The 13,204-nt window shown below is 43.6% G+C and overlaps 2 protein-coding genes and 1 pseudogene across 22 annotated transcripts; 2 read left to right on the top strand and 1 right to left on the bottom strand.

Annotated features, from left to right (window-relative positions):
• Nucleotides 1–4,011: 4,011 nt before the first annotated feature.
• On the bottom strand, nucleotides 4,012–5,847 carry LOC122319571 (annotated as a pseudogene).
• Nucleotides 5,848–7,419: 1,572 nt separating this feature from the next.
• LOC120321563 lies at nucleotides 7,420–11,942 on the top strand. Of its 21 annotated transcripts, none has more exons than XR_006245204.1 (6): nucleotides 7,426–7,889; nucleotides 8,030–8,441; nucleotides 8,501–8,588; nucleotides 8,642–8,866; nucleotides 8,929–9,130; nucleotides 9,182–9,398. XR_006245204.1 is itself a non-coding variant. In XM_043207065.1 (6 exons), the coding sequence occupies exons 2-6, from the start codon at nucleotides 8,375–8,377 to the stop codon at nucleotides 9,018–9,020; spliced, it is 363 nt and encodes a 120-aa protein (XP_043063000.1). In that variant the 5' UTR covers nucleotides 7,430–7,889; nucleotides 8,030–8,374; the 3' UTR covers nucleotides 9,021–9,398. The 21 variants fall into 21 exon arrangements, 6 of the variants coding, with proteins under 6 accessions (XP_043063000.1, XP_043063001.1, XP_043063003.1 ...); XR_006245203.1 differs by having other exon boundaries at nucleotides 7,427–7,889; nucleotides 8,662–8,866; XM_043207065.1 differs by having other exon boundaries at nucleotides 7,430–7,889; nucleotides 8,030–8,398; nucleotides 8,642–8,758; nucleotides 8,825–8,866; nucleotides 8,929–9,398.
• A 442-nt stretch (nucleotides 11,943–12,384) lies between these two features.
• LOC120321562 lies at nucleotides 12,385–13,142 on the top strand. The gene is made up of 3 exons (XM_039374436.2): nucleotides 12,385–12,439; nucleotides 12,503–12,638; nucleotides 12,817–13,142. The coding sequence occupies exons 2-3, from the start codon at nucleotides 12,503–12,505 to the stop codon at nucleotides 13,029–13,031; spliced, it is 351 nt and encodes a 116-aa protein (XP_039230370.1). The 5' UTR covers nucleotides 12,385–12,439; the 3' UTR covers nucleotides 13,032–13,142.
• Nucleotides 13,143–13,204: the final 62 nt, after the last annotated feature.

The raw sequence follows: 13,204 nt of genomic DNA, 5'->3' as shown, positions 1-13,204 counted from the left end.
GATTTCGTCAATATTGCATTTCTGAGGGAAAAAAGTCAGTTTTAGAGGTTTCTATTTCGTCCTTTTGCCGGGTCGGTGGCACCACTCCTAGGGTCTGTAAAACGTGGGGGAATCCCAATAAGGAAACTGCGTCAAAACATTGCATGTTTTTTGTGTTCTAAGTGTCAATGAGTTGGTTTGTCCACTACGCCAAGTCGGGTCGTCTTTTGTCATCGAGTACGGCTTTAGGGGAGATTGCCGCTGATTGTTTCAGGACCTTACAAGGGATCTACAGCAAAAGGATCTGCAGCAAATGGTTCAGATAAGTGACGTTGTGCATACGCTGCTGCAATAAGTCGACTTAGTTTCGTCATGTTTTTGCCGCGCTTTGATCCTTCGCGTGTCCGTCTGCTTCTAGATACATCTTTGCTAGTCTTGTTGGGTGACATCCTTCATATGCGCTTCGTCGGGGTCAGCAGGGATGAGTCGTCGAGGGGGTACTTCGTCCGTGTTTCGCAGGTCATTAGGATAGAGATGAAGACACTTTGCTGTCGCTTGGGTATTATTGTTTCAGTGAAATAGCCCGCATCCATAGCTTTAATGTAGATTTTAAGTCATTTCGAATACGTAATATTCAGCCATAACTTTCTATTTTGTTGTATGAGCTGCATTTTTTGGGGAGCGGTTTATGTCGACGTTTGTTAAGGTTCGTAGTCAGGGATGACTAGTTTGATCACTGTGGGGGGTTGGCCGAGCATTAGTTCCATGACCCTTTCTTTGGTGATCATTCCTTTCTTGTACATTTTGCTGAATTTGTTTATGAGTAATTCGCACCATCTATCTGGTGGTCCTTTCTCCAGGGCTTTTTTCCTTTCTTCTTTTTCCCTTTCCTTCCTTTCTTCCTCTGCTTTACAGTCTCTCGCTTCCATTTCTTCGTCCTCCAGTTGAAGAAGAGTAGGAAGGGTCTGTCTATAGTCGTACCTTAATTTAGAGACTATTTCTAATTCCTCTATATCCGTGTAACTGTATAGTGATTTGTACGTGGGTTCGTCAGGAGGCTTTGGGATGTTTTGTAGGAGAGGCAGTAGGTATTTTGTGTATTGATTTACATACCTAGTTCTACTTGCTGCCAGTCTAATGGGCTTGTAGGATTTTGTCAGTAGTTCTTTTATTAGTGGGTTTTCGTGGTCGGCAATAGAGTTGGCATATCGTTTGCTGGCTTGGTCAAATACTTCGTCAAAGGATTTTATATTATATTTTTCCCTAATTGTTAATTGTTTGGTGTATCTGTTTGCATTTATGATCCTTCTTATGAGTTTGTTTTCTAGGGTTTGTATTTTTTTGGTTTGGGTGGCTGATGTGAGGGACCCCCAGATCGCAATGGCATAATGCCATATGGGGGAAATAATTTGCTTCCACAGGAGTAGTTTTGTCTTTTTAGGTAGGTGACTATTTTTACCTATAAGCCATTCCAGTCTTTTATATGCGGCTATAATTTTCCCTTTTAGCAGGATGAGGTGCGCCCCAAAAGTCAGCTTACGATCAAGTGTAACTCCAAGATAGCCGTGTTTGCTGAGTTTGGTGGCCCTTTGCCCGTCAACGGTAGGGGGGGTGTAAATGTTTTCTGTTTTTTCTTTAAGGGAAAATAAGACGTGGCCTGTCTTCTTTCCATTTATTGCAATATCCCATTTCTTTGCCCATCTACAAAATGTATTTATGTACGTTTGATTTATGTTTATTGCGGTCCGAGGGTTGTTTGAGCGGCTTATAATTATGGTGTCGTCTGCGTAGGTTGCGAGGATGATATTCTTAGGTTGGTAGTCAGGTAGAGATATGTTGCGAATGTATCCTTTAAGGATAGGGGGTGGCATGTCCGATGTGTATATTGAGTACAGGACTGGTCCCAGAATACTGCCTTGAGGCACTCCCGCATTGATGGTGCCAATTCTGGAGGACGTTTCGTTGTTGACTCTGACCTGGAAAGTCCTGTCTGTCAGATATGATTCCAGTAGTATGAACAATTGGTTAGGGATGAGTTTTGTTAGTTTAAGGAGTAGTCCGTCGTGCCATACTCTGTCAAATGCTTCCGTTATGTCTAGGAAAGTGGCTGAGCATACTTCCTTTTCCTCGTAGGCTTCTAGGATGAATTTTGTGACTCTGGCTAGTTGATGTTCCGCCCCGTGTCCTTTTCTGAAACCAAATTGGTGATTTGGGATTGCTTTGGAGAAGGATTCGATTTTAAATAGTCTGTTTAGGATAATGCGCTCGAAAATCTTGGATAGTCCAGAGAGCAGACTAATGGGTCGGTAGGAGTTAAGAAGTGAAGGCGATTTTCCGGGTTTTAAAATCATGGAAATACAGGCATGCTTCCACTTTTTTGGAAAGTAGCCAGTGTTAAGCATTTTATTATAAATGAGGATGAGGTAAATCTTGGCCTTTTTTGGGAGGTTGCCAATGACCTTGTTGCTAATGTTGTCAGCGCCCGGGGCTTTCTTTGGTTCTAGAGATTTGATCAGCACGTCCAGTTCGGCTAGAGTAACAGGTTGGGGTCTGCTGCTGCCTGATTCGTCCCGCAGCTTCATTGATTTGTATTTGTCCAGTTCTTTTTTGATGTTTTCCCGGTCGTCAGTGTTGTTCCTTTGGTTTGCCTTGAAGCGCGATTCTAGGTGGGAGGCGAATGCTTCCGCTCTTTCCTCAAGCGTCCTAGTCCAGGGGCTAGCTGACCTTGAGCTTGTGCAGTCGACGTCCTTCTTCAGTGGCCAGATGGGTTGCGGCTGTTTCTTGACGTCATTGGTCCATTTCCATAGTTTCTGCATCCTATATCTGTCTGTTGGGTCGATGTGTTGTAGCTTAGTGTTGATTTGGCTTGTTTTGATTTTTCTTATTTCCTTTGCCAGTCTGTTTTGCGCTGCCTTGAACCACCTTTTAGCCTCTTCCGTTCCTGCTGATCTGAAGATCCTATTTAACTCCTTTTTTTCTTCCAGAAGACGAGAGGTAGCAGTATCCAGATTGGAGTTTGATTCCTTCCTTCGGTAATTTTCCCTTGGGTTGTTTTGATGGCGGTTTTTGGGGGTGGCTTCGCTGGCTGCAGATTTTATGTTATTGAGAAAGATATCAATGCAATCGTCAATGTCCTGTCCAGTCCGTATTTCTGTATTTAGCAACATTTTATCTTCTAAAATTTTCTTGAATTTAGTCATGTTTGTGTTCCTATTTAATATAGCATTAGTTGTCTTTTTGAAATGTACTTCGTCGGGATCGAGGATTATTTGGATCGGGAGGTGGTCGGAACTGAGGTCATTGGAGGAGAAGGTCCTTGAGATTCGTTTGCGGAGTCCCTTGCATATAGCAAAGTCAAGGGCAGACGGTTGTTTTCTCCTATCGAAAGGAAAATGGGTGGCTTGTCCGGTGGCGACTACGTCGAGGCCTTTATTTTGCATAATAGCCTGCATTAGAGATCTACCCCTTTCGCAGGATGAGTAGTTTCCCCAACACCTGTGCTTGCTGTTCCAGTCGCCGCCAAGGATAAATTTGGACTTGCCATCCAGCAGCGTTTCAAAGTGGCTGAAGAGCTTTTGGAAGTTTTCTGGAGTCCACTTATACACCGGCGGGCAATAGATTGGGGCAACAATTGTCATGTTTGCGCGGATGCAGTTTGAGGGGATTAGGGCTATGGGTGCACTTTGCAAGAACTCTGTCTCGATGGGATTTAGGCAGGTGTGTCGGACAGATTGGCTGACAATGGTGGCCGTGCCGCCTTTCCTGTGTGCTGTTGGGTTTTGTGCGAGGTAGGTGTGGAAACCTTTGAAGTTGAGTATCGTGGAATTCCGTTCTAGCTTAGTTTCTGTAACCATCATGATCTGGATACCCTCTTTTTTTATGAAGGCTTCCAGCTCGTCTTTTTTGTTGGAGACTCCACAGGAGTTCCAATACCCTATTTTGAGGGTATTGATAGAGTGTGTATTGTTAGTGTTTGATGTCATGGTGCTAGTTTATTTTGCGTAGATTTGTATGGTTTATGGTTTATGGTTTTTAGAAGGACATGGGATGTACTGTGGTCAGATTTTTGTTGGTTCCGAGGCTTTTGAATAGGAGTTCCGTTAGTGCGTCAATTTTCTTCTCCATTGCCAGTACGCGTTGCGCAAGGTTCAGGTCATCAGGAGGTCCTCTTTGCGAGTGCTTTTGCCCGGCCTCAGGCTCGACGGTGGCTTCCTTTATCGTTCTTGGTCTGAAGTTTAGTCTGGCAGCTCTGCTTGTTGTTGGCGGGCTGCCGTCGTCACCCCTCCTGGGGCTTGTCGTCATTCCATCTCGAGCTTGGTCTTTGGTATCACTCCTTTCCTTGCGTAGCTTGTCGTTGAAGGCCTCGAGGTGTCTTTGTGCCGGGTTTCTTGGGGTCTTTGGGGGTCGCGGCTTGGAATTGTCCTTAGAGTTTATCCTATTTTTTGTGGGTCCCTTGTCCGCATTTCGGCGCCATTTATTCAGCCGTTTTTGAATGGCGGCATCGTGTGTTGTAGGTCGTATATGATATGGTCTGGCATCCTTAATATTTTGCCGGAAAGGATTCATTTCAAACTTCCTGGCGGCTTCCTTTCGGGTTTCGGCTGCTTTGGTGCTATATGGTAGTCGGGGGGTTTTGTTGAAGGGGAGGGGGGGCTGTCGTTCGTAATTGTTCGTTTTAGCGTCCATCGTTGTCCTAATTTTATGAAAATCTATCCTGTTTACTGCTAGTTTTTGCTTTTCTGCCTTATAGGCAGGGCACCCCTTGTATGCGCTGATGTGGTTTCCTTGGCAGTTTGAGCAGGTGGCGGGGGTTGATCTGGGTTTGGTGCACTCACTAGACCAATGCTGGCCAGCGCACTTCATGCACCTTGGGGGCTTCATGCATGTGTTCCTAGCATGCCTGAAGCCCTGGCACCTGAAACACTGGACCGGTTCCCTTGTCCTGTTTTTCCTTTCTATTTCCACTTTTTGTCCGCCTAGTTGTTTAATGGAGAGGATCCGAAGGTGGCTTCCGTCCATGACCGAGGCGATTTCTACCTCATGCATCCGCATCGGGCCACCAGTTGCAGGGTTTGTCATGTTCCTTGTGAACTTAGTCTGGTGGCCGAGCTTCTGCAGCTCGCTATTGATCCACGAGCAAGGGGTAGAGGGGTGCAGGTGACGAATAACAACTCTGAAACCCCTTTCAGATTTATTCTGGTTTGAGTAGAATGGGATACCACTTTTAGCTAGTATGTCTTTAATTGTTCTATGTGCAGTCAAGTCTTTCGCCTGGATAGTTACCCCGTTTCCTATAGATGTTTTTGTTGTAAAACTGTCTACCCCTGCTGAGTAATTTAGCTTTTCCAAAAGTGGCACGATTTCCCTAACATTTTCTATATGAATAGGGGGGGCCCTGCGGCTCTGTGGAACTATTTGCCACGGGGGCAGTTCGGTAGCCGGATTTTTGGGGGGAGGGGGGGCAATTTCAGTTTGCGCCGGTGCGCTGCGTGCAGAGGCCTTTTCACTCTCGACTGGGTGGCGGGGGGCTTTTATTTCCTCGACAATACTTTTGGCCGCCTTACTTTTAAAGATGGGGGTGGCTAGGGGGGGGAAAGGGTTTGGGGTCGCAAAATTGGTGGGCACACATGCTTTTTTATTGGGCGTTTTATAGCTAAAGCTATCCCTGTCCATGTTGGTATTTGTGCGCTTGCCCGGGGTTTTCGTAATTGGTGCCGGATCAGAGGATGCCACAATTCCTGGACCGGTTCCGGCCACCACTTCCGAAAAACTCATAGGCAGTGCGTTCGTGCTATTGGGGGGTGAATTAAAAAGGTCCCGCTTGGCTGCAGGCCGGTTGAGGGTTCTGGATGCAGATGTGTTACCCATGGAGTGTGTAGTGGTGACTTTGAAATTTAAATTAGTCTGAACAGGGGAACACAAAGAAGCGCCTTTCAGTTGGGGGGAGATTCTTTTATTTTTTGTAGTTTCCGCGAGAATGGTGGGTTTCTTTTTTAAGCTTAGTTTGGAAATGTCAGGTTTAGGATATAAGTTTTGGAAAAAAGTATTGCGAGTTATTAATTTATGTTGTGTTTCACCTTGGTTGTGGTCCCTGCTATTGTCATATATATTGGCTAGTTTATGTAGTGTGTCAGCATTTGCAAGCGCGGGACTTTTTGAGCGGCTGTTTGTGCTTATGTTAATAACCTTGCTTGTGTGTGTAGGTGAGAGAGAGTGAGGGGAAATGCTTTTAGAGCCAATTTTTGTAGATGTGCTGAGGTTTCTCTCCATGCTGTTGTCTTCATGTGTGGGGAAAGGGAAATTTCTAAGAGCGCCGCTCTTTTTGTCATCCGTGTTGGTATTAGTAGTTTCAGCTGCGTTGGTGTTGTGAGCTGTTGTCAATTTTTTCCCCCTATTTGTATGTGTGATAGAAAGAGGGGAAACCACTGGCCCATTTGAGACGCTACTTTTGGCGCCAGCTGTTTCTTTATTAGTATTAGTAAGGAAGAGCGGGTCTTTTTGGGCATTTTTGTTTTCTCTATTCTCTTTCCCCTTATATGTAAGTGAATTTATAATTTTTATAGCAGCCTCGGAAGGGTTTTTTAGACTGTTAATTGCAGAGTTGGAAGACGATTTTTTCATGTTTATTAAACTGATATTAAACTGAGAGTTGTTAGAATTATGGGACATGGGCGAGATTTCCAGGTAGAAAGGGGTATTTTGTCTTTCTGGGCTCGAGAAAAGAGAGAGCGCCTCGTCATTTGAAGAGTCGTCAGAGAGAATTATTTGGGCCATAATATCTGCTGACTATATGTAAAGGAACGATACTTTTTGTGGTATAAATACCCTGACTTTGGTTTTGGCGGGTCCTTTGGTACGATTCCTTTTCTTTGCTAGTCCGTCTTTGCCTCTTTTTTGCGTTCTTCCTTCTTTGCGACGTTAGGGTTCTTCTTTATGGTTCTCCTTTATGGTTTCTCTTTATAGCTCCTCTTTATGGTTCTTCTTTATGGCTCCACTTCTTTATTAAAATCTGCAGCTCGCTGGGTTTGTCGATTTGTCTCAAAATATTTCACCGAAATCACCGAATTTATATGCTTTTTTTTAAAATGTTTATTTTAATTGTTTATGAAAATTGTTTGTCAAATTGTTTCTGTATAAATTTTCCCGCCGGGAATTTTTTGTCTTTCCACTTGTGGAGATTTTCACTTTAATGTCCCGTTTATTTTTCGTTTGCTTTGTACTTTCGATTGTATTTTAAATTGTAATTGTTATAAACAATTTTAGGCAATTTAAAAATATCTTTTATTAACTTTGCTATTTGGACTTTGCTTTTGTCTTTTCACTTGCGGAGATTTTCACTTAACTGTCCCGTTTATTTTTCGTTTGCTTTTACTTTCGATTGTATTTTAAATTGTAATTGTTATAAACAATTTTAGGCAATTTAAAATATCTTTTATTAACTTTGCTATTTTTTTTTTTTGACGTTTCTGGTGAAAGTACGGGAGACAGAATGATGATTTCTGCCCCGCATCCACGCATTTATTTGCCTGTGATTACACAGAGTGCAATATCTAGGTACAATTATTTTCGATTTTGAATTTGTACATTGTTGGGGATGAGTGTTAGGGTTGGACAGGTGTGGTAGATATACATGATTTGGTATTTTCTTAATTATAAACATTGCGTGGATGGTAACATTAACATATGATTTTTGTTTGTTTACATTTTTAAGAGTTTCAGGCAATTTGCATGAGTCAATTTATTTGAGTTTAAAATTGGTTTTATTTATATTTTCAGGTACCCCCGCCAGAAGGACGGAAGCACCGAGCCTCAGGAATCTTTGCCGGTGGGGAATGGGAGCTGCTTGTCCCAGTTATTTGCAGTCGCAGGCTGCGCGCAACTTTTGAATTTGAGTTGGGCCAGCGTTTCTGGTAAGTATTCATGGTGGAATTTTAGCCGGCTGTCAAAAGTGGTACTATTTACCACCACAGCGGCCGTTGTTTTGCGTTTGAGTTTTCATTTTTCATTTTAGTTACAGCAGTTTCACCAGTCGTCAGAGTTTTATTTTCAGTTCGGATCCCGCGCCGCCGTCAATTTAGGTTTTAATTTGCAAGAGGCTGCCAACCCGCCCATGGGTCTCATTGCCAGCCTTCAAATGGTCCAAATCGCAGTGGATTCCCGCGCCGCCGTCTAATTCCAAGGTCCAGGGAGTTGCTGCATTTCAGCTGGAGTTCTTCAGTGCGTAGTGGATTCCCGCGTCGCCGTCTTATTCCAGGGTCCAGGGAGTTGCTTCACTTCGGTTGGAGTTCATCGTGTGTCGGCGAGAGCGTCGTCATTGCTTTGGAGTCACCAGGGTCGTCGCTTCTGTGGGTCGTCTCGCCAGGGAAAGGAGGCATCTTGTGGACGCCGGGCCAAGATGCTTTGCTTAGGGCCGACGCTCGTAAGTGTCCATGGAATTGGATGCAGAAAATTGGATTAGATAAGTATATCTATGTGTTTAGTTTTGTTTTGTCTGATTTTTGTTTTGTCTTTTCTTTTGCAGGTCCAATTCGTCCAGGATTTTTCATTTTTGTCCGGTGGGATTTGGGAAGGAATGCATTGCCTTGGATTTATAAAGAGCATCGTCGGAGGTTCGTATTTGTCAGTGAGTTTGTAAATGCATTTAGTTTTCTGTTGTTGTTAGTTTATTTTGCTCTTTTTCAGGGATATTGTCAGTATGTCGTTGCTACCAAGAAAAGGTGGAATTTAAGGGTCAAGATTTTGACCTTTTGTCGGGTCAACAGCGCCGCACTTGGAATTCGTAAGGACGAGAGGGCTTCCCAACTTGGAAACGGCATCAAAACATTTTAGGTTTTTAATGTTTTAGGTGCCGAAATCGTCGTTTTTCATTTCGCCGAGTCGGGAAATGGTAAGTTGCGTGATTTTATGTTTTTATAAATTTGTTTTTTAATTTGTTTTATGATTTTACAGGGATTTTGTTTGTATGCCGTTGCTGCCAGAAAAAAGTCGATTTCAAGGGTCGCGAAATTGACCTTTTGCCGGGTCAGCAGCGGCGCACCTAGGGTTAAGAAGGACGAGGGTGCACCCCAACATGGAGACGGCATCCAAACATTATAGGATTTTTATGTTTTAGGTGACAAAAGCTTCGTTTTTCGTTGCGCCTAGCAGGGAAGTAGTAGGTTGCGTAGTTTTATGCTTTTATTAATATGTTTTTCTTTTTCAGGGATATTGTCAGTGTTATCGTTGCTACCAGAAAAAGTCGAAATTCAAGGGTCACGATTTTGACCTTTTGCCGGGTCGGCAGCGCCGCACCAAGGGTCAATAAAATCGAGGGGGCTTCCTGGAATAGGGACGGCATCAAAACATTGTGGATTTTTATATATATTATTATATATTGCTCTGTTTTATGTTTTGATTAAAGTATTTCAATCTTTAACGGAGATTTTGTCGATATTGCATTTCTGGAGGAAAAAAGTCAATTATAGAGGTTACGATTTCGACCTTTTGCCGGGTCGGCAGCACCACGCCTAGGGTCTGTAAAAACGAGGGGGAAACCCAATAAGGAAACTGCATCAAAACATTGTATGTTTTTTGTGTTATGAGTGTCAAGAAGTTAGTTTGTCCATTTCGCCCAGTCGGGTCGTCTTTTGTCGTCAAGTATGGCTTTCATAGAGATTGCAGCTGGTGTTTTGGGACATTTCAAAGGAATTGCAGCAAAAAATTCAGATAAGTGACGTTGTGCATACGCTGCTGCAATGAGTCGACTTAAATTCATCATGTTTTTGCTGCGCGTTGATCCTTCTCCTGTCCATCAGCTTCCAGTTTCGTATATGCTGGTCCTAGTGGGTGGCATCCTTTACGTCTTCATCGTGGGGGTCAGCAGGAATACGTCGTCAAGAGGTTTATTCGTCCGGATTTCTTGCTTGTATAATTAAGGCCATTAATATATCAATTTTCTTTTCCAGGTTGTCAACTCTATTTGCCAGTTTAATGACTGGGTCGTCGGGTTGGCTATTTTCTGGAAAAGTGTTGATATTTTGTGGTGAGGGCGTTGTCTCCTTGACTATCTTTGGCTTTAGATTTGCCAAAGCAGCTCTGCTCGTTGTCGGGGGGCTGTCGTCTTTTCCCTGTTTGTGCTTTTTTTTTTTGACGTTTCTGGTGAAAGTACGGAAGACAGAATGATGATTTCTGCCCCGCATCCACGCATTTATTTGCCTGTGATTACACAGAGTGCAATTTCTAGGTACAATTATTTTCGTTTTTGAATTTGTACAATGTTGGGGATGAGTGTAAGGGTTGGACAGGTGTGGTAAATATACATGATTTGGTATTTTCTTAATTATAAACATTGCGTGGGTGGTAACATTAACATATGGTTTTTGGTTTGTTTACATTTTTTAGAATTTCAGGCAATTTGCATAAGTCAATTTATTTGAGTTTAATTTTACTTTTATTTATATTTTCAGGTACCCCCGCCAGAAGGACGGAAGCACCGAGCCTCAGGAGTCTTTGCCGGTGGGGAATGGGAGCTGCCTGTCCCAGTTATTTGCAGCACGCAGGCTGCGCGCAACTTTTGAATTTGAGTTGGGCCAGCGTTTAGCAGTTTCACCAGTCGTCAGAGTTTTATTTTCGTGTGGAGATCCCGCGCCGCCGTCAATTTAGATTTTAGTTTGCAGGAGGCTGCCAACCCGCCATGGGTCTCATCGCCAGCCTTCAAATGGTTCAAATCGCAGTGGATTCCCGCGCCGCCGTCTTAATTCAAGGTCCAGGGAGTTGCTGCATTTCAGCTGGAGTTCTTCAAATCGCAGTGGATTCCCGCGTCGCCGTCTAATTCCAGGGTCCAGGGAGTTGCTGCGCTTCAGCTGGAGTTCATCAAAGTATCAGCGAGAGCGTCGTCATTGCTTTGGAGTCACCAGGGTCGTCTCTTCTGTGGGTCGTCTCGCCAGGGAAAGGAGGCATCTTGTGGACGCCGGGCCAAGATGCTTTGCTTTGGGCCGACGCTCGTAAATGTCAATGGAATTGGATGCAGAGAATTGGATTAGATAAGTATATCTATGTGTTTAGTTTTGTTTTGTCCGATTTTAGTTTTTTGTCTTTTCTTTTGCAGGTCCAGTTTGTCCAGGATTTTAAATTTGTCCGGTGGGATTTGGAAAGGAAAGCGGTGCCATGGATTTATAAGAAGCATCGTTGGGGAGGTTCGTGTATGTCGGTAGGTTTGTATATGCATTTAGTGTTCTGTTGTTGTTAGTTAATTTTGTACTTCTTCAGGGATATTTTCATTATACCACTACTATTATAAAAAGGTCGAATTTGAGGGTCACCATTTTGACCTTTTGCCGGGCCGGCAGCGCCACACCCAGAATTCAGGAGGGCGAGGGGGCATTCCGATATGGAAACGGCATCAAAACATTATATGTTTTTAATGTTTTTAGGTGCCAAAAACATCGTTTTCCGTTGCGTAAGTCGGGAGGTAGAAATTTGCATAGTTTACGCTTTTATTAATTAATTTTGTTCTTTTTCAGGGATGTTTTCAGTGTACTGTTGCTGCCGGGAAAAAAGTCGAATTCAGGGGTCATGCTTTTGGCCTTTTGCCAGGCCAGCAGCGCCGCGCTTAGGATTCAGAAGGACGAGGGGGCATCCTAGCATGGAAATGGCATCAAAAAATTATGCGTTTTTAGTGTTTTAGTTGCCAAAAACTTCGTTTTCTGTTGCGTCTAGTAGGTGAGTTGTGGATTTCATCGTTTTATGCTTTTATTAATTTGTTATTCTTTTCAGGGATATTGTAGTTGCTACCGGGAAAAAAGTTGAATTTAGGGGTCACGATTTTGGCCTTTTGCCGGGTCGGCAGCGCCGCACCAAGGGTCAATAAAAACGAGGGTGCTTCTTGACATGGGGACGGCATCGAAACTTTGTGCATTTTTATATATATTATTATATATTACACTGCTATATGTTTTGATTAAATTATTACAATCTTTAACGGAGATTTCGTCAATATTGCATTTCTGAGGGAAAAAAGTCAGTTTTAGAGGTTTCTATTTCGTCCTTTTGCCGGGTCGGTGGCACCACTCCTAGGGTCTGTAAAACGTGGGGGAATCCCAATAAGGAAACTGCGTCAAACATTGCATGTTTTTTGTGTTCTAAGTGTCAATGAGTTGGTTTGTCCACTACGCCAAGTCGGGTCGTCTTTTGTCATCGAGTACGGCTTTAGGGGAGATTGCTTTTTTTTGACGTTTCTGGTGAAAGTACGGGAGACAGAATGATGATTTCTGCCCCGCATCCACGCATTTATTTGCCTGTGATTACACAGAGTGCAATATCTAGGTACAATTATTTTCGATTTTGAATTTGTACATTGTTGGGGATGAGTGTTAGGGTTGGACAAGTGTGGTAAGTATACATGGTTTGGTATTTTCTTACTTATAAACATTGCGTGGATGGTAACATTAACATATGGTTTTTGTTTGTTTACATTTTAAAGGTTTAGGAATTTTGCATTTGTCAATTAAATTAAGTTTAACATTTATATTATTTCTATTTTCAGATGCCCCCGCCAGAAGGACGGAAACATCGAGCCTCAGGAGTCATTGCCGGTGGAGAAAGGGAGTTGTTTGTCCCAGTTATTTGGAGCCGCAGGCTGCGCGCAGATTTAAAAGGAAAAAGTTGGGCCAGCGTTTCTGGTAAGTATTCATGGTGTAAATTTTGGCCGGCTGACAAGTGTGGTACTTTTTACCACCACAGCGGCCGTTATTTTGCGTTTGAGTTTTCATTTTTGTTACAGTAGTTTCACCCAGTCGTCAGTGTTTTATTTTCGTGTACAGATCCCGCGCCGCCGTCAATTTATATTTTAATTTGCAGGAGGCTGCCAACCCGCCCATGGGTCTCGTCGCCAGCCGTCAAATGGTCCAAAACGAAGTGGATTCCCGCGCCGCCGTCTTATTCCAAGGTCCAAGGAGTTGCTGCATTTCAGCTGGAGTTCTTCAGTGCGTAGTGGATTCCCGCGTCGCCGTCCCATTCCAGGATCCAGGGAGTTGCTGCACTTCAGTTGGGGTTCATCAATGTGTCGGCGATAGCGTCGTCATTGCTTTGGAGTCACCAGGGTCGTCGCTTCTGTGGGTCGTCTCGCCAGGGAAAGGAGGCATCTTTTGGACGCCGGGCCAAGATGCTTTGCTTTGGGCCGACGCTCGCAATGTCCATGGAATTGGATGCAGAAAATTGATTAGATAAGTATATCTATGTGTTTAGT

The sequence above is a fragment of the Drosophila yakuba genome, chromosome 3L (assembly GCF_016746365.2).
Source record: "Drosophila yakuba strain Tai18E2 chromosome 3L, Prin_Dyak_Tai18E2_2.1, whole genome shotgun sequence".
Taxonomy (NCBI): domain Eukaryota; kingdom Metazoa; phylum Arthropoda; class Insecta; order Diptera; family Drosophilidae; genus Drosophila; species Drosophila yakuba.
This window is presented reverse-complemented; position numbering and strand designations above follow the sequence as displayed.

Excerpts from the sequence above, each read along its gene's own strand:
- LOC120321563 (XM_043207063.1), top strand. Across the intron at positions 8,759-8,824 it reads CAGCGCCGCACTTGGAATTC|GTGCCGAAATCGTCGTTTTT; the intron begins GTAAGGACGAGA and ends TTAATGTTTTAG. Across the intron at positions 8,867-8,928 it reads TTTCGCCGAGTCGGGAAATG|GGATTTTGTTTGTATGCCGT; the intron begins GTAAGTTGCGTG and ends ATGATTTTACAG.
- LOC120321562 (XM_039374436.2), top strand. The coding sequence starts at position 12,503 with ATGCCCCCGCCAGAAGGACGGAAACATCGAGCCTCAGGAGTCATTGCC. Across the intron at positions 12,639-12,816 it reads AAGTTGGGCCAGCGTTTCTG|GAGGCTGCCAACCCGCCCAT; the intron begins GTAAGTATTCAT and ends TTTAATTTGCAG.